Source organism: Rhagoletis zephyria, unplaced genomic scaffold, assembly GCF_001687245.7.
Source record: "Rhagoletis zephyria isolate East Lansing unplaced genomic scaffold, Rhagoletis_zephyria_1.1 Rzeph_scaffold_01602, whole genome shotgun sequence".
NCBI classification, from domain to species: Eukaryota; Metazoa; Arthropoda; class Insecta; order Diptera; family Tephritidae; genus Rhagoletis; species Rhagoletis zephyria.
In genome coordinates, this window is record NW_016158686.1 from 41,035 (window position 1) to 61,176 (window position 20,142).

The 20,142-nt window shown below is 37.8% G+C and overlaps 4 protein-coding genes across 4 annotated transcripts; 2 read left to right on the plus strand and 2 right to left on the minus strand.

The window, feature by feature from the left end:
• The first annotated feature begins 4,076 nt into the window (after positions 1-4,076).
• Dhfr (dihydrofolate reductase) lies at positions 4,077-4,766 on the plus strand. Its single transcript, XM_017618315.1, has 2 exons — positions 4,077-4,195; positions 4,254-4,766. Exons 1-2 carry the CDS (start codon positions 4,116-4,118, stop codon positions 4,738-4,740), a joined length of 567 nt encoding a protein of 188 aa, XP_017473804.1. The 5' UTR covers positions 4,077-4,115; the 3' UTR covers positions 4,741-4,766.
• On the minus strand, positions 4,737-5,687 carry Sdhaf3 (Succinate dehydrogenase assembly factor 3). Its single transcript, XM_017618317.1, has 3 exons — positions 5,414-5,687; positions 5,234-5,343; positions 4,737-4,950 (listed from the first exon to the last, which is right to left on the minus strand). The coding sequence occupies exons 1-3, from the start codon at positions 5,493-5,495 to the stop codon at positions 4,771-4,773; spliced, it is 372 nt and encodes a 123-aa protein (XP_017473806.1). The 5' UTR covers positions 5,496-5,687; the 3' UTR covers positions 4,737-4,770.
• A 6,079-nt stretch (positions 5,688-11,766) lies between these two features.
• Positions 11,767-14,341, plus strand: beta4GalNAcTB (beta1,4-N-acetylgalactosaminyltransferase B). Its single transcript, XM_017618320.1, has one exon. It carries the CDS (start codon positions 11,980-11,982, stop codon positions 12,946-12,948), a length of 969 nt encoding a protein of 322 aa, XP_017473809.1. The 5' UTR covers positions 11,767-11,979; the 3' UTR covers positions 12,949-14,341.
• A 66-nt stretch (positions 14,342-14,407) lies between these two features.
• Positions 14,408-17,130, minus strand: LOC108364588 (serine protease snake-like). The gene is made up of 3 exons (XM_017618319.1): positions 16,511-17,130; positions 16,188-16,458; positions 14,408-15,937 (listed from the first exon to the last, which is right to left on the minus strand). Exons 1-3 carry the CDS (start codon positions 16,641-16,643, stop codon positions 15,346-15,348), a joined length of 996 nt encoding a protein of 331 aa, XP_017473808.1. The 5' UTR covers positions 16,644-17,130; the 3' UTR covers positions 14,408-15,345.
• Between the last annotated feature and the right edge of the window lie 3,012 nt (positions 17,131-20,142).

The following is a 20,142-nucleotide window of genomic DNA, read 5'->3' on the forward strand; positions in this document are numbered from 1 at the left end:
CTAACACATTTGCAAATTTTGCGTTGGTTAAAAAGAGACCAATATATAAGGCCATAAGTTGGAGGAAGACGGAAGATCATATGTACACAAATGTTTACATCAGATTTTTCACACTGCCCTTTAGAATGTGATAGAAACTTGTAGGTAGCCAGTGACAGAAATCTCTATCAGCCTTGCCAGTCAAATGATTTGTCAAATGATGGTCACTGTTCTTGCAGGGTAGGTTATTTATCACCTGATTTGTTAATCAACTATTTCTTATCACAATTAAAATAATCTTTAACCTTTATTAATTTATTGACTTCCTGTGCAAATTTAGTGCTGTAATATCTTTAAAATCACAATGTCTCAAACACTGAGGAAAGAAAATCAAAAATTACAGTTCACTGAGGATATTAAAACTAAATTAAATTAATCGATTATCGATTCACAGCAACAAAGTCGTCAAAAGATACACAGCAGCCATGGTGGAGTAATAACATGGTGTCAGTAGCGACGTATTTGTTGTAATTTTGACAAGGTCGGCACCCTTTTATTTTTCTTCGCCTCACGGCTTCATATGTAAAATGGCTGCTGTTGATTGGTTGGAGCAATTGATTGTTTATTGTTTTCTGTTCTCTTTCGCATCCTTCGTATGAAACTTTTGACAGTCCTCGCCGCAAAAGCAAAACAAAATACATGTACATTTTGTTATTGGCGTACCGATACCACCTTATTGAATAAGGCCTGTTTGCAGCTCTCAAGAAAAGCAAAAACTCCATATAAAATGATGTACAAGAAATGGCTAAGAAATTTTCTTGAGTCAAATTTCCTTAAGGCAGTACGGAGTTCTTAAGGAATTTGCTACGCTTTCTACTACGGTTTTCTAAAATATTTGTGAAAAAAGAGCACAAGGCAACCCAGGTTTGTAACAGAAATATATGCCCGTTCCGTTATTTCTTGAGGAAAGAGTGAGGCAACAGGCTATGAAGTAACAAAAATGTCAAAATTCCTTGAACACACACACGAAATAATGGCAAATTTTTCTTGACCGTTTTCTTGAGAGCTGTATACAGGACAATACGACTGATCGGCATGCTTATATTCAGTGCTGCCGATCTTAATTTTCATACTACTATTCGTTGGGAAATAGTATCTAGAATATTCCATTTTAGTAATACGCTTTATCACGATTTTAAAAGATTTTGGTGTTTTCAGAATGACATTAATATTTAAATTTGATGGATTTGTATAATTTTTGTCCTCAAAATTAAAAAAAAAAATAAAAGATATCGTGGTTATCAATGTTAAATAACTTTTGTTGCATTGTCATAATATTGAGCCAAATGGACTACTGATACACTAAAATAGAGTGGCTGCATGGTTAAATTAGGAATTCGCTTATATTATCGATATTTATGTGTTTTAATCTATTTAAAAAATCATTTACAGTCTTATAGGAAATTGCCTATTTTACCGCCTTTACTTTTTTTAAGTTACAATATATGTCCAAGCTGTGTGGAGCTGCCGATATAAACATATGTATATTCAGGCATATAAGCCTGTAATTATACATTTTCTACATTTAATTTGAAATAGTATGCACCGACGGATTAATAGTAAATAAGTACCTTTTCTTCTACTTAAAAATGCGTGACCGGAATACACCTGCCGAAAAAGAGAGATTTACTTAAATGCTTCCTTTTTGCTGTAAAATTGAAGATGTATGAAAACTAAAATATTGTGGCGAATACTGCGGCAACGCTAAGCGAACAACAAGAAAATGGGAGAATGTTCGAGGAATGGCGTAGAACGTTCAACAGTGAAAAACGTATACCGCGCCCATCTCTAATAGCTAGTGTTAAAAGCTAATGGCCTTATTCATAAAAAATAAAACATCTTTAAAAAAGGTTTGTAAACTGAAAAAAGTAGGAAAACGTTATTTTATAAAGACCTTTAAGCCTACTTTGTTTTTTATGAATAAGGCCATACATTTTTAGAAAAGTGACTTCCAAGGTGCGTTTTAAAATACTGACAAGTTTTAACATATTTTTTTTTGATTCATTAATTTTAGAATTTTTTATGAAAATAAACATAGTTAATTCTTTAACAAATCCCATATGAATCCATATTCCAAACTTGGTGCAATAATTAAAAAATCAACAAACTTTCGTAAAAAATCTGACTTTTTGATTCGATGCTTAGTAAGATTTAGAGTTTGCATTTGCTTCCATATAACGAATAAACATAATTTATTTTTGTGTGGAAGAAAACCGTAAGATATTCGACAAAAAATTCAGTCCGTCGGGCGGGAATGGAGGGTAAAAAGCCGTTGGGATTAATTAATTAATTAATATAGCATGGTTTAGCGTATATGTACGTATACGAATGCGTGCGTTTGACAGTTGAGAGTTGTATACATATGTTCTTATGGGATAAACCCCATACGAATACGCATTCGAATGCGCCCAGAGTTGAATTTCCTAAACTTTCTTGCATTTGCTTGCGTAGGCAACCAACTTCAAGTTAATTACACTACACGTTTGAGTATACATATGTATACATATACCAACATATTTTGATAACAGAATTTTTGCGGCTTGGTAAGAATTTTCTTTTTAAATATGTATAAAAATATGTGTGGATGCTGCATCAACTTATCGAAATCACAACTGACAAACGCGTGTAAGCGCAAATTATGGAATTGCTGTTTTTTCGCACGTAATCGCATGTCAACGGATCTCGCATACGCACGCATACGCTATCCTATGGTGTTCCAGCTTTAGAGAAAAACTATCGATAATGATGGGAAAAGCATCAATGGTGGGGAAAAATTTAAAACATCGATACTACCGACAGTACCATCGATTGTTTTCCAGCTCTACAGCACTGGCACATACTACTGCTATTTGTAGTGATAGAACTTTTTAGAAAGGTATCGATACTAGTACTCATATAGAATACTCTAAACAAGTATCGATGAATTGTACTCGTACTTCCAAGTAGTCTCAAAGCAAAGGCAAAAAGTAAACAAAAATCAGATTGCTTTGCTTTTTTCACCTCTTTCTATTTGTAAATTGAATAGTCACAGCTCTTAATAGTTTTAATCTAATCTAAAGGAGTTTATGGAATAAACTTCCGATAAATCAGTTTTACATGCGTATATTAAATGTTTATAGCAAAAAGCTTTCTCCAAGTTTTCAAAAGGAAATATTTTATAATTGTTTGACGCGTACATGTATTCATAAATAACTTTACTTTGAAAATGAAATGCAAATGTAGAAGACGAGAAGCAAATGTGGTGAAGCCCATTCTCTATTGGAAAAATAAGATCTCTTTTATAAAAATTTTCTTCAAGAATGGGCTGGATTTCACAACGAAGGTAGTATACATGGGTTAACGACGGCTGCCTTATGCTGGGGAGTGGCCAAGTTGTCGAGTTCATTATCAAAGGGGAGACAAGATATTCGTTTTTCAATTATTGAAATATTTTTACCTGAAGCCAATGTTGAAATGACCGTTACATTTCCTTCTAGGTTGTGTAAAAATTTCATAACTGTGCCAGTTACCAGTAGCTCACTAGAACAAAATATGTATTAATTATTAGTATTGGAGTACGCATATCGTCGCCCGTATGCCATAAACATGAATGTGTATAAAAGAAAATTTTGGGAAATCAAGTTCGAAAGTTTTTTTGCGAGACTTAGCTCTACATTTGGGCAAACGAAATTGTAAAATATTTACTTTCCGTGTACGCATGATATCCTGGGTTTTGGTATAACATAGAAAATCCAAAAATAACCCAAGTCAACCCAATAACTCAAAACTGATAAATTTGCACATTCATGCTTCTGGCATGAGGGTTACGATATGTGAATTAAAAACTTTAAAGGCGTGTTTCTCGAGCTTTCGGTTTTTTGAGTTATGACAGTATTGAAGTAAATGATCTCTATGTTCATTTTCATAACATTCATATTGGATATTCGAACGTCGCCACAATATTTATTGGGTAATTTAAAAAAAAATTTACTTAAAGTTCTTAGCTCGTCGATATTTACTCAGTACTTGTGAAAAAGTATCGAGTTCTCGATACTACTCAGTACTCGAATCGTTCTATCACTAGCTATTTGAATAAAATGCTAACTTTTAATTTAATTGTTGCAGTTTGTGAGAATTTCGGTATAGGTCTGAAAGGTGAATTACCATGGCGCCTTAGGTGTGTAACATTTGTGCGAATCACAGGCTATTTAATATTTGTGACATATATTTGACAGATCGGAACTTAAATACTTTTCGACTACAACTAGGCGGCGGGAAAATCCAGAGAAGCAAAACGTGGTGATTATGGGGCGAAGAACATTCTTTTGTATACCTGAAAATAAGCGGCCATTATTCGGTCGTCTAAATATCGTATTGAGTACAACACTCAAACGATCTGAGTTACCAGATAATGTGCTGCTCTACCCGAGTTTAGAAACAGCAATGCAACATTTAGAACAGTCTGATCTCAAGCAGCAAATTGAAAAGGTTTGGATCGTTGGTGGAAACGGAGTGTACAAGGAGGCTATGGCTTCGCCCCGTTGTGATCGGATATATTTGACCGAAATTCTGAAAGATTTTGAATGCGACACATTTTTCCCTAAGATTCCCGATGATTTCAAAGAAGCCAAACCTGATCCTTTCCTACCCCTGGGTATTCAAGTGGAGGACGGCATTCAATATGTATATAAAGTGTTAGAGAAGCAAACAATTCTTGATTAAATCAGGTACATATTTGAAGCAAACTGCATTTTATTTCGTTTTCACGGTATTCGTGTCTTCAAGGCCCTTGGCAGCTATCATTAGTTCATATAATTGTACTACTTGATCGTCTTTAAGCATTTCAACAGTTCTAGTGTCCAATTCGCCCCCTAGCGTCCCCGTTGGTTTACCCTTTAGCCCTAGTTGTGAGGTAATCGTCACGGCATATTTCTGTAAAATAAGTGTATGAAACACATTAGGAAAATCATAAATACGACTCGTTAAAAAAACATGGGGGAAATTTTCCAATAGGGAACCCCGCTTTGAAGACACGGGAGAAAGGGGGCCGCCCACATCTTAAATATGCGTTCAACTCCTTTCTATGTTCTTCCTACATTCTGAGAGTGATGGTTTCATTTAAAAAAAATCTTGGCTAATATCGTCACCCGGGTTTCATATAAATACTAATGGTTCCGTTTTGGAAATAGCCGAGGCATGTTTTTCAATCCCTTACAGCCCATTCAGTCATAAATAGTTGTGCTTCCATAGGTGAGCATGCAAGATGCCGCCGAAATTCGTCGCGCGCATATTTATCACCCAAATCTCGTAGCTCCAGTGGTAAACCTGAAAACGGACAAACGCATTAGTGACCATGATTGCATGATAGTAAACTTGCGGTGATGTTATAAATTACCTCTATGCAGACGTAATATGGTCTTATATAAAATACGCACCTTTTGTGCGTGGCTTAATTGATCTACTATTATTTTAGACATCTATTTGGTGAAGCAATTACTTAATAACTTGTAATTATAAACGGTTAACTATTGGACAGCTGATAATAGATCAAAAACTAACTTTTGAGGAATTTCAGATGTAGTTGCTTGTAGTGGTGCAAAACTATCGATATTTTTTTTCGCTACTTCGATTGTAATTTGGAACTATCGATAGTCCGGCATACTCGTGAACGAAAGGTTCATGCGGCATACTTGTGCACAGTGTACGGAGTTCGAAAAATGTGATAGAAGTTGGCAGTCTTTTCTTAAAGACGTAAGGATGTGATATCGGAGCAGCAGAATTTTCATCTCGTTGGTTCTTAATAGTTGTAGGTTTGTATAGTAACCCAAGAATAGCTCTGATCCAGTACTCCATGAACTTACAGGATTTTACACGAAGTTGCAGGAAAAATGTTCCCGTACTCCAAAATCCTGTAAATGAGACCGACTTTTGGAGAGTTGTGTAGAGAATACAGTTGTAAGATTTTACCGGAACTTTTTCCTCTGGTAAAAGCACTGATCCAATACTTTTCGTGAAAAATCCTGTAAAACTGTCAAACAGCAAAATTACTCTCTGAAGTGAGTGTAAAAAGTGAATAATAACAACAAGTACGGGAACAAAAAAAACATTTTTCCTGTAAAAACGTCAACCAGTGATTGCTTGATACTTTTCATGATTTTACCAGAAGAACAAGTTTAAGTAAAATCTTGCAACTTCATTCTCTACACAACTCTCCAAAAGTCGCTCTCGTTTACAGGATTTTGGAGGGTTTTGGAGTACGGGAAATTTTTCCTGCAACTTCCTGCAAGTTCTAATAAGTCCTAATAGCTCTGATCCAGTACTCCATGAACTTACAGGATTTTACACAAGAACGAGTTGAAACTGCCAAAACAGTTCACTTTACAGCGAAAAACGTGATTTAATTTTGCTAAATGCGAAAATATTGCGTTTTTCATCTAATCTTTTAGAGAATAGGTAACGTTTTAGTACACTCCATTGCTTTGCAATTAAGGCTGATGCAGAAAACTGCGGCAGCATCTCACCGGGATTGATTAGTTAACTTGCTAATGGAGGCTGCTTGGAGCAGAAGCAAAATCATTCTGAGGATATGCTGTTAATATAATAATAGAGAAACATTTCGAGAACGGCTTTGCCGTGCCCTATGTACACAAAATGCAGCGAATCGTCCCAGCGCTACACTTGCATCTACGCTTCTTGCATCTTGACGGCTCAAAGTATATCATTTCCATATTCTAGAAAAGATTAATTACATTATTTTATGTCGCCAAATTTCAAAACAACGTCAAGAATATTTTTAGAAATGTCTGCTAAAGACGAAACAATAACAACTAAAAAATTTAGGAAAATTACTGAGCGCAATAATATTTAAACTTGTGAATTTGAAACTGAATCTCAATGTTTAATTTGTCGGTGTAATGCTTGAAATACAATACCGGCGAACGGCAAACTTCGCCGAATTGGGCGATGCTGTCGGTCACCGTTCGCCCAACTATTTCGCCTACTTAAACAGAATTAGAGCGGTAGCGAAAACAGCTGATCCCATTTGGTCGCCTTTATAATTTGGGTGACCATATTTAGAAAAAACTAAACCATATTTAGAAATGAGGAAATGATAACAAATATAAATGTAAAACAAAGAAAGATTATTATAAATAATTTGTTTCAAGCCAGATTTAACGAATCCACAACTATATTTTTCAAACAACAAAAAAAAAATCGTGTTTAGGTTGTTTTCTTTTTAAACTTTGAAAGCACAAAACAAATACGGCCACCTTTGGCACGCACAGCTGTCATCGCCCAGCAGAGCGATAGAAATAAATCTATCGCCATGAAACGCCGCCAAGCGAACTTCGCATTTCGCTTTGGCTGTGTTCAATTTCATATGCTTGCGGGGGTTCTAATTTTGACAGCGCGAATTTCGCTGTGGTGAGTTCGCCGTTCGCCGGCATTGTATTTCAGCTATTATGTGATTTATGCAACAATTGCTAAAATATCATTTTGGTCTTATTTTTTTAGGTATGCTCTTTTTAATGAATATATATTTTTGGGATTTTAGTAAACTAGGACTTAGTATTTCATGTTAAAGTAAAACGATGTTGACTTAGACTTATTTTTAGCAAATTATTATTTTTATTAGACCCGAAAACTCGTTATCCGCCACTATTCGATAAAGTTTGTATCTCAGTCTCCTCTTATAGCGTTTTCTCTTCTCAAAATAATGTTGCATTTAGTTTTCNGCAGCATCTCACCGGGATTGATTAGTTAACTTGCTAATGGAGGCTGCTTGGAGCAGAAGCAAAATCATTCTGAGGATATGCTGTTAATATAATAATAGAGAAACATTTCGAGAACGGCTTTGCCGTGCCCTATGTACACAAAATGCAGCGAATCGTCCCAGCGCTACACTTGCATCTACGCTTCTTGCATCTTGACGGCTCAANTTCCCTACGCCAGGGCTGTCAAGTTTTCATGTTCTTTTCTCAGCATCTTCACATGCACATTGCGTGCTCTTTGTTTAAAATGTTGCACTCTGATAATGTTGCGATATAAGAAGGTGACATTTTTTTCCGAGAAAAGAAAACGCCATTAGACTTTATACAAAACAATTTTAGCTGCTGGAAAGTGCAGGTTTTGATGAAATTTTCTTCGAGTAATTCATTTGCATTTTATCTCGACCGAGACAAATTCTTGTATATTTGCTTTGAATAGAGAAGGCCTGATTCATTACCTTTCCAATTGTATCCCATTTTTGTGAATAGAGCAAGAAATATTGAACTTATATCAAGGACCTTGGTATTTGTCTCAAACATCAAACAGCTGCAAGATAGCCTGCACAAAGATTCAACAACGTCACAGTCTGTCAACTTAGAAAGCCGTGCGAACTACGAGAAGGTATTAGGAATGCGTTGGAACACGGAGACAGATTCGTTTGAGTTTCAGCTCAATTTTCACCGGGTTTCAAAAGCCGTATTAGAAGGAGTTCGGCCACCAACCAAGCGCGAGCTTCTCAGCATACTCATATCAGTGTTCGATCCATTTGGCATACTCGCCGACTTTCGACTGTTTGCCAAAATATTAGTTCAAGAGGTGTGGAAGAGTTCCATCCAGTGGGACGAAGTGATCCCGAATAGTTTGCATCACAAATGGTTTGCCTTGTAAAGTGAGCTCAGACATGTTAGCAAAGTGCATGTCGGGCGTTGGTATTCGCCTCAGCTTCAAGCTTTAGTGTCGATTCAACTACACGTAGTAGTAGACGCCAGTTAAGCAGCATTCGCCGCCGCTGCTTATTTTCGTGTCGCCAGCGCCGAAGGTTGTGATGTCATCTTTGCGCCAGGAAAACCCAGAGGCGCCCCGCAGAAGCTGTTATCGGTGCCGAGCCTTGAACTGCAAGCCGCAGTTTTAGGCGTCCGACTCGCGAATCTAGTCTGCCAAGGCCACAGTATTCAAGCCAGCCAAATATTCTTCTGGTCAGACTCACAAACGCTGATACAGTGGGTCATTCGAAAGAGCGAAAATTTAAGCCATACGTTGGTCATCGCATCGCAGAGATATTGTCATCAACCAAGCCTCCACAATGGCATTGAATACCCACCGACAAAAATACAACGGATGTCGCTACGCGTCCGACGTGGCCACCCAAGATCGAACTGCCTAGTCTATGGTTGCGTGGTCCAGAGTTTTTGCGATTTTCAGTTGGCCAGCCACAACTTGTACACATATGCCAGACCTGCTAGAGGAAGAAATCAAGCCTTGCCTTTACATACAAACCGAGGTAAATAATTACTTGATAGAATTTAACCGCTTTTCTTCATACTTCAAGATGAAACGGGTGATGGCCTGGGTCCTGCGAGCTGCCGACAAGTTTCTACGATTACACCGTACCTACGAGAATGACGATGAGGCCAGCCAAAGTTCAGAATTAACCGCATTTGAACTTGACAAAGCAGAGAATTACATCGTCAAAGCAGTCCAGCATGAAGTCTACAAAGAAGAGGTAGCAGCACTAAGCAGGGGCGAAAAACTTCACAAACAAAGCAGTATTAGGACGCTAACGCCGTATCTTGACAGCGATCGTGTAATGAGGATTCAAGGGCGCTTAGACGAAGCCATGGTTTTGCCCATAGAGACAAGGAGACCGATTTTGATGCCGTCGAAACACATCGTCTCCGAGCTCATAATGCGCCAGTATCACGAACAGCAACACCACCAGAATTTCTCAGTAACGTTGTACGAAGCCCGCCGAAAGTTTTGGTTTACGCACGCCAGATCATTGTTAAAAACTGTACAACGTACTTACGTAAAGTGCCGCATCGACAGAGCTAAACCGACACCGTCGCCGATGGATCATTTACCGGAGGATCGAGTCACCCCTTATGTTAGGCCGTTCACGTACACGGGCGTAGATCTGTTTGGCCCGTTTAACGTGACAATAGGTCGTCGACGTGAGAATCGATGGGCAGTAATTTTCACGTGCCTTACTACAAGAGCGGCTCATTTGGAGCTCGCAAATGATTTGTCGACAGATGCATTTTTGCTATGCCTGCGAAATTTTATTTACCGCCGTGGCACACCGATTAGAATCCGAAGCGACAACGGGACGAATTTTGTTGGCGCCCAACAAGAGCTGAAAGAGTCTGAGCGAATTTTGGATTTTGAGCGAATATCCAATAGGTCACCAGGCGGAACATAGACTGGAAGTTTAATTTTCCTTCCAATCCAAGTTCAGGAGGTTGTTGGGAGCGCCTCATTCGCGTCGTTAAGAGATTGTTGCAGAATACACTTCGCGAAGAAGCACCAAGAGAAGACACACTGCGAAGCGTGCTAATTGAAACCGAAAATATTTTAAACTCGAGGCCGCTGACTGAGGTGCCTTTGTCATCAAGGGAAGACGATCCCATAAATCCGAACCATTATCTGGTTGGTTGTCCCAATTCAACGCAAACACCACAGCCAGTTGACCAAAAAATATGCCTCAGGAAACAGTGGCGTACCGCCACTGGTATCTAAGGACCGCATTTGGAAGCACTGGATACGGCATTATTTGTCGCAATTACTCTTGCGCCACAAGTGGCACGACAAAGTTGAGGCGATTGAGATCGACGATTTAGTTCTGGTCTGCGACGATCTTCAACCGCGGAGCCAATGGAAAAAGGCCGAGTCACCAAAGTATTTCCAGCCAAGGACGGGCAGATCCGTCTCGTCGAGGTCAGGACCGCTGGAGGAGTACTACGTCGCCTTGCAACAAGGCTTGCCATCCTGCAAATTAAAGGTGAATCCCTACGTGATTCACGGTGTGGCGGGGTGTAATGGCACCCTGTAAATTTCATTTTAAATCGAAATCAAACTCGTCATCTGCCTTGTATAACCGGCCGTCTTCACGTGCTGGAAAATCTCGCTTGCGTGACGACGCATGCGAGAAACCGCACGTGTAGACCGCAAAAAGTACGAAGCATGCTTTTTCTCGCATACCGAGCGGTATGCGAGCTCTCGCTTGCTTTCAACTGTAATTTTTGTTGTTTGACAGCTATGTTCTCATTTTGCAGAATTTTTCAGAGTAGAAACATCGTTTATTTTGGAGGCAAATACAAATTTAGGGGCAGCCACTTTTCATTTGAAAATAGGATACATCTCTTTATGCAGATTTTCTAATTTTCTCAAACTTTTAAGAGCCTGCAAAGCTTGAACCTTCTTGTTTGGCGACATTTTACAAATGAAAAAGTATGCTGTCAATTGCCCAGTCAACAAAACTCTATCTCGCTTGCGAGAGAAAAAAGCTATTTGTTTCTTCTCGATCGTCGTTCACCTTTGTGGTCTTCGTTTCCAAATTGTGTTGTTCTGTCGTTGGCTGTCATGAACCAAAAATACAAGATCACGTAAGAACGCGACGTTGTATTTGTAACTGGTTTTGAGAAAAAAGTTTGCGAAAGCGGGTTCTTCAGCTGAGCGTTTGTTTACATCACAAGCACCACTATTTTACACTTTTATTTAAGTAAAGAAGAGTTAATTCAACATGACAACACATTTTCAAGCATTTTATTGCATCATTTTACCTAAATTGTGCGCTTAAAGTGGCTGACAATAATTTTGGCTAACTTTGGTTTCGTTGTTTTCTTTGCTTAGTTTACTTTTCGCTTGTTTTCCAGTGAAACAAAATGGCGAAGAACCCGCTAAAAAAATCGACTTTTTTCACTCTCTTGTTCTTTCGTGATCTTGTGTCTTTCGTTCATGTATTTTTGGTTCATGATACACACCTCATAATAGGGGCTGAAACCATCGATACTATCGATAGCCCTAGCGATAGTTTTTCATCACTACAACTGACCGAATCAGCTGTTCACAAAATTAAGTTAGGAATTCGGAGCACCATTTTCGCCGCCGTACACAAATTTGTAAACTTTGGAGTCATGTATTATATTAAAGCGGTGATAACAGCATTGCAAATCAAATGAAATATTCGGCAGTATGATATTAAAAATAAACCAAAGGAGTTATAATGTTACGGACTTGGCTGTGCGCATCGCCTTGGTGCTACTGTTGATATATTGGATTATGCCATGGCGCTTTGCTTCACATTACGAGTTTTTACACCAAAATCAAATAAGTGAGGAGCTTGTCGAGCAAGTTACCAGTAATATCTCCATGCAACGCATGCCTTCATGTGATTACAGTGATATTATAGCAGATAATGCAAACACATATCGGCCGCAGTATCGCGAACATGTACTGCGTGGAGAAGAAATAATACCCGGTGGTGAATATTTTCCGGAGGAGTGTAGCGCACGATTTAGTACCGCAATCATTGTGCCTTACCGCAAGCGGGAGGAGCAACTTCATGCTTTTCTTATCTACATGCACAATTATCTGCGGCAGCAACGCATTCATTATCGAATTTTTCTAATTGAACAATATGATCAGAAACCATTTAACCGCGCGAAGCTTTTCAATATAGGCTCAGTAATTGCTGCTGAACTGGAATTTCCTTGTTTAATATTACACGATGTCGATCTGCTCCCGATGAACCTAGGTCAACTATACGCTTGTACACTGAATCCGCGACATATGTGCTCCGCTTTGGATATTTTCCGTTTTACATTGCCATATCGTGGACTATTTGGAGGTGTTGTGGCTATACGAACGCAGCAATATAGATTTATTAACGGAATGTCAAACTTGTTCGAGGGCTGGGGAGGTGAGGACGATGATTTCTTCAACAGATTGTACTCCCATAAAATTGATATTTGTCGCTTTGAGCCGGGATATAGTAAATACACGATGATGCGACACAAGCCAGAGAAAAAGAACGAAGATCGGCTGAAGTTGTTAAGAAATGGTTACAAGCGCTTCCTGACTGATGGCCTAAATTCGTTGGAGTACAAAGAAAAGGAACGTCGACTTCATAGCTTATTCACACACATTCTCGTCGAAACTTGAGTTAAATAATGTCTTACAAAAATATGCCAAGGAAAGAAATTTTTAATCGTCCGATTAAAAGATAAGTGGATTGAAAACCCACTCGAATAAGGCTTGTAGTTGTAGTTATCAAGACTACAACGAAAAGATATAAATACATAAACATACACAAGTTTAAGTACTCGTATACCTGTGAGCATCACCATGTAATTGGTCTAAGGTTACTAATCTAAAACAATTCGCCCACTTTCCTCAATAGCGTATCAGCTCGAAATTCACCGTTTGACAGGAGTTCCAAAAAACTATTTATCATGATCACATGTGCTCTTACAACAAATCAAAAACAAAAACTACTTCAGGTTTTGCTGGCAGAAATGTATGATTGTACTCTGAGGTAAATGTATAATCGGAGAACAATTTTATCGCATAATATTTTTAATTAATTCACTTTTGATGCATGTGTGCGGATTGCTTTATCTGGTACTTCACATCACGTTGTTCTTAACCAAATTTCATGTACGTACATATATATGTACGTAGTTTTTCGCAGTTGTCAAGAATGAAACGATAATAGTGCTTGTTGTTGCATTAGCAAAAACTGAGCATTTGATAATAAAGATAAATTGGTAATTTTAAAGATTTGGTTGTGAATTACAAAACCTTGCAACGAGATTATACCTATCGCTACGAATCTCATTTCATACTTTAGAAGTACGTTTGGGATTCAAATTTAAAACTTTCACACCCTTATTGCGAGTGTCGACTAGTAGTAGATAAACGACTCTTTTTCGATTATCGCTTGTCCATGGCATTCTGAATGTCGATTTCTCGTTCAATAAGCGATTGTGAAGAGTTTTTTATCGCTAATTTTTCTACAACTGTTTGTCTGTAGAAGGATGAGCGACTATAAACTATTAACACGCACTTATTGAACGAGAAAACGACTTTGAAAATACCACGGATAATCGATAATCTACTAACAGTCGTTTATTTACTACTAGTCGACAGTCGCAATAGGGGTGTCAGTTACTTTTCTTATTATTGAAAGTAGGAGCTAGGGGTAGTGCATTAAGTTTTGAGTGCACTAAACATTTCACTAGCACTGAATATAATAAAAAAAATTAATTTTTCACTATTTACCATCAGCTTAGCGATAGGAAAAAAATTGCGCTATAAACAAAGAGCGGAAAATTTTAAAAGAACTACATTATAAGCTGAAAGCCGCTGAAAGTAAAAAATGTTCACTAAACTTTCAAAAATTAATTTGTTTGTAACATCATCACTAGAGCTTGTTGTTGTTGTTGTTGACCCATTTTGTAATGATGACATAATGTGAATTTCACCATGAGCTTCACAGATTTGGCTAATTTAATTTTTGTGGTATTGGCATGTATAAAAAAATCTACGTACAAGGTTGTCGTTCCCACGACAGTCGGGTCTACGTAACCGGAACGACCCAGACGACGACAACAACAGTTGAGTTAAATATTACAAAAAAAAAATCGGTCTAAACATTAGTCTTGAAGAAAAAATGGTACTCTGGGCACAATAACGTTTTTTTTTTATTATAATATTAGTTTTAGTAGAAACTTTTTAATTCCGGTATCACATTAAGCAATAATGAGGCTGATTATTTAGCAATTCACCACTTACATCAACAGTAGAAATTAAAAATGTTGTATTCGAAAAATACGTGTACTACTCCCAAATCTGCTAAAAATGCAAAGTAGTTAAGACTATATTTTTAATATATGTATTGAAATGTGAAATGTTACTTACAAGGATCAAGAAAGACATACTAACATATCGACGATGTTTTTGCAAAACCGCTCATAGACCAATTGCAAAACCGCCGATCTTATGGCAGTCAAATTTTACTGGAGTGCGAAAAACGGGCATTGCCTTGATAGACCGTATTTTCTCTAGCTATTATTTTACAAATCTGTTGTTTTAATAAAGGTGAATAAATCTCGATGCCTGGAGTTCAGTGTTGCCAAATCTAATTTTTGCCACAACGGCGATTTAGGCTGTTTTGCGCCTGGTCGATGGGCTTTTAAATTATTGGCACACATAAAAAAAGTTCTAAGTTTTTTCTAGTCTATATCTAATACGCACACGCGTATGTTTCACGTAAACGCACACGCACGCAAATAAACAAATCGCGGCTACAAAATGCTAAACAATAATGTATGTATGTAAAAGTACATGCAACATACTTTGTATATATGTATATGAATCCTAATGTAACTATGCCAAGTGCTTTAAGTTGTTTTAAATTTAGAGCATGAAGAATCTCAATTGAAGTATATTTAACTAGGACAATGACGATAATAAATTGATACTCATAGTTCGAAACTTAAAACTGTGTTTGATTTTATATCTTCAATATTTTCTCAATTATCTTTATTGCTATTTTTTCTACGCCCATACAGTGTCACGGATCCAATTAATAAAGTTATATACACGCGTATAAATGCCCGGTTGATTGGGTGTACCACAGCCGATACCAAAAGACGTAACACCAACTATCGTATACATGCATGGAAAACTGGGATGGTAGGCCAATAATGGGCCACCAGAATCACCACTGCAAGTGTCTTTCGCTTCATTTGACCCAGCACATATTTGCGAACGATTGTCCACTCCTCTGGGAAGTTGATCTACATCTCCAGATTCTGTTATACGTTGACAACTGTGGAAATCGAATCGATGTAGAGTCACTTTTAATAGTTTCTTTGAATCAGCATCGGCGAAGTGGATACTGCCCCAACCGATAGCGACAAATTTTTCAAATTCATCACCTGAGGTTGTTGGCAAACAGGCGGGATGTTTATATGCGTCGAAATTAACAGCGCGATCCAGTTCAATGAGAGCTATATCATTATAAATGGTGCCACTTTCATAATTCTTATGTTCGACGTAGCGACGAACACGAATATCTTCTGGTTGTGCGTCATCCGATTCTTTTTCAAACTCCAGTTCGCCCAAGCGAACTACATTCACTTCACCGCTGCGGAAATAAAAAAAAACATGAAATGTTTTATCATAAATTCACATGATATTTATAATCGTTAAATGAGATAATTTTTTTGTAACTATAAAGTACTCCATTTCAACTGTAGAGTCTTGTTGTTTGCTAAATTTTTAAACTATATTTAAAGGAACAAAAATGTGAGATAGGGCCTTTCTATACTTTGGTAAAGATATGTATGTACATATATACAAATATATGTATGTTGTATTTAAAAACGTGCTCTTACCGGCTTGATGAAAGGCAATGCGCTGCAGTTAAAACATATTTATCACTTACTAATGTCCCACCACAAAACCATTCTATCGATCTATCTTTCTCCTCACGACCCAATCGTGCAATATGCGGAAATTCCCTGGGGCTTGCTGGAGTTCCACCCACTATTAGCGGTGCATACGGCTTGCAATTATCTACCGTAAAGCTTAATTCTTCTGCGCCATGTATGAAAGCGCTAAAAGTTCGCACCTCTTCGAATATAAGTTGCTTCACTTCAGTGCATTCTTAAAGAAAATACAATTAAAACTTCCACAACTACTATACCAAATCATTTACTTTTTACTTCAATTGTTGGCTGGACTTGTCCCCTAACGAAAGCCCACTCATTATCAAGCACAAGCAAGAAGAGTATTGCTCTTGGAAAAAGATTTCTGAGCTGCACACTTTCCATCCAATTTCTTTGATGCATTGTTCGCAACTGCGGGCTCGAATTGAAGATGAGCTCGAACTACATTCTCTAACTTGTCAGAGCCCAGAATGAAATATTTATGTATAAGTATACAAATGTATAGTCAAATTTATTTGTGTGTTGATTCCCCGCCTGTTGCTGTATTGTTAATCGCGGTTTTCATATGTACGGGAATCTTTTCACCGTCTGACATAACAAGTTTTCATATCAAGTTTTGAGTAGGAAGTGTTTACTTTCTTAGATATGTGTATGTATGTATGTATTTATGTACATGTGTACTCTGCTGATGAGCATTTTCGTTACCTGAGCAGGAGGACAATGTCGTATTTGTGGAATAAAGGTGTCCCAACTGAACAGACGTGCATTAAACAAGGATTCACTTACGACAATGACTCAATAACTTGATTTTACTGTTATTATACTTAAAATCTGGTGTTGAGTATGAAAGTTTATGAGAGAATTCAATGATTTGCGAACTTTTTTTTTGTCAAACTGTAGTGAAGGAAGATAAATCCAAGAACTCAGTAAAATTTGGCAACATTTACTAATAAAGTAAGCATTGTTAAAACTATTTTATTGAAATATGTGCAAATACTGTTTATTAGTAAAATAAGAATAAATAATCAAATTGCCGCCAGTTGCATATGAAAACAGTTTTTCCCGCCAATTTTACAAATCCAGGAGCATCCTGGAGTACGGGAGGAGCTAAATTACTCGTTATTAGCTCTTTCCGCTCGTTATATTAAAAAATCATTCGCCTTCAGTGCTCGGACGTCTTCTGATCGCAGCAGCTTTAGTACATTTTTTTAAATCCGCTTTACTTCAAATCTACTCTGTTTTTTTAATTCACGTTCTGGCTTTCCTATAATCGTTTTTTGATAGTTAACCATTAGGTTTCAGTAAAAAAGTGAAANAGCGGTACAAAATTGTTTTCTTGACGTTCATTGTGGCATACCTTTTGCGTTTGACGCTTTGCTGGCAAAGTTATAAATGTCACGCAAAGCTACAAAGTTTTATCTGGCATCAGCTTTAGGTTTCAGTAAAAAAGTGAAAGTCTTCGTGTCTACTCTGCACGTTAAAGAAGATTTTGTAAACGAAAAATTTTATTACCAAAATAAGTTACCAGTTGTTGTCACAGCGATTGTAAGTAATGGCAGTATGCTGCAGCCGGATTCCAACATTTGCTATCGCTAATTTTGATCGCCAAAAATCTCCAAAAGACTAGCAGATGCCCCTAACAACACGCACAACATCTAGTTGCATGCTCTGCACACAGGCAGATTTGGCTGATTACGCATCGCATTACTCTTACTCTTGTTATATACTTTTAGGCTAGTGCTTTTCATTTATAGAATTTTAGCGACGAAAATTTAGCGTAGAGATTATGAATTCCACTGCAGCTCTAAAGAAAAGCAAAAACCAGTGCTACAAACCGCTCTAAAAATAGGTGAGGTTTGGTTCAGTGGTTCGAACCACTCAGAAAATGCTTGTAACGGTAAAAGAACCGGTTCATAAGTATCCGTGAACCACGGTTCAGTTTCGTTATTTTTTTTTTATGCTAAAACAGAGGTTCCCAAACCTTTTTTTCTCGTAGACCCCTTTCAAAACTTTACTGGTCTCGGTGGATCCCCTACGGCTACATTTCTACATGTCATGTTGTTGTTGGGTGAATTTGATTAGTCTTCTATTCAAAATCAGAGTTCGCTTGGATGTCAGTCAAAAACTCTCTGTGATGCAGAGAAGTAGTCATGGGTAATAGCGCAATTTTTTTGGCTCTAGCTCAATAACGCCAGTGCCACCTGTGGTGTCAGCGGCAACTCCGGCTACGGTGTTAACCCAATTGCGCCGCGAAGCGCAGTGTGTCCCATGCCTACAGAGAAGAATTTCTATCTGGCGGGGCCTTAAAAAATTTTCTTGAGTTAAATTTCCTTAATAGGGCTTTCGCACGAGGCGATTTTTCAGGCAACTTTTGCGTTCAACTCACGCAAGGTTGCACAAAAAAAAACTTGAATGGCTAAAAATAACAAAATATAAAGCAAAAACAAAGTTAGTCGCCAGCCAACATTTAGCCATTCAACTTTTTTTCTGCAACCCTGTGTGAGTTGAAAGCAAAAGTTGAACGCAAAATCGCCGCGTGCGAACACCTTTTAAGGCAGTACGCAGTTCTTACTGGTTGACTTCACATGCTTGAAAATCTCGCTTGCGTTCTGCTTTTTTCTCTCGCAAGCAAGATAGAGTTTTGTTGACTGGGCGTTTGACAGCATCCTTTTTCATTTGTAAAATGTCGCCAAAAAAGAAGGTTGCAGGTTTTTAGGCCAAATTTGTATTTTCCACCAAAATAAATGATGTTTCTACTCTGAAGAATTCTGCGAAAAGAGAAAATACCTGTCAAACTACAAAAAGGATAGTTGAATGCATAGGCGAGAAAAAGTATGTTTCGTAATTTTTGCGGTCTACGCGCCGTCACGCAAGCGAGATTAATCAGCACACGAAGACGGCCGGTTAAGAAATTTGCTACGCTTTCTACTACGGGTTTCTAAAGATTTTTGTGAAAAAGGAGCAAAAGGTAACCCATGTTTGCTACATGAAGCCCAAAATACAATAGCGCAGTGGTAGTGGCAGCGACAGTTTTTTAACTCAGCTGTTACTGCTAGTATTGGCAGTCACTGCCGCAGCAAACAAAATACGGCGTTATCAGTGACTACTTTTTTTGACATGTTCTTCTGTTTGTTTACATTTTTGTTGTCGCCGTTTAGGATTCAGTTACGCAAGCAGAAGTTGGCTGCGTTTTAATTATGTCAAATTCAGCATGCAAACTTTGCTGCGATGAAGACAGTGGCAGTGAATTTATATTTTGGGCTAAACTGAGCAGTACTGCCAGCTGCCACTGCTGTTTTGTGAGTCGCTTCAATGGACACCACACTTTCTAAAAAACACAGCTGATTTCGAACAAGTAAGAAAGTCTAAGTTCGGGCGGAGCCGAAAATTAAATACCCGGCGCAAGTATTAAATATATGTTTTCCACCGTTCCGAAAGCTGCCGCTACTGATAAGCCGGGGTGTATAAATTTTAAGTAAATTAGCGTCCTTAAATTTCGAAATATTGAAATTTCAAGCATTTCTGAAATTTACCGGTTATATGAAAAACGGCCGTAATTTTAGTCCGATTTCAACAATTTTCAACGGTTTGCTTTTGTGTGGCAAGCACAATAACCGTACCGAGTTTGGTACAAATTGGTAGAACGGTTACCGAGACACATATATGTGATCATAAGTGGGCGGTGCCACGCCCATTTTCCAAAATTTTATCACAAACATATTTCTTTGTTAAGAATTGTTGCACCCATCAATTTTGAAAAAATTAGCTTTAATATTTACTGATTTATCGAGGATTTCGTATTTTTCTAAATTACCGTTATATGGGATGTGGGCGTGGTTATTGTCCGATTTTAAAAGTTTTCGGCCATTTGGTATTTTGTACCAGGAAAACAACTGAGGCA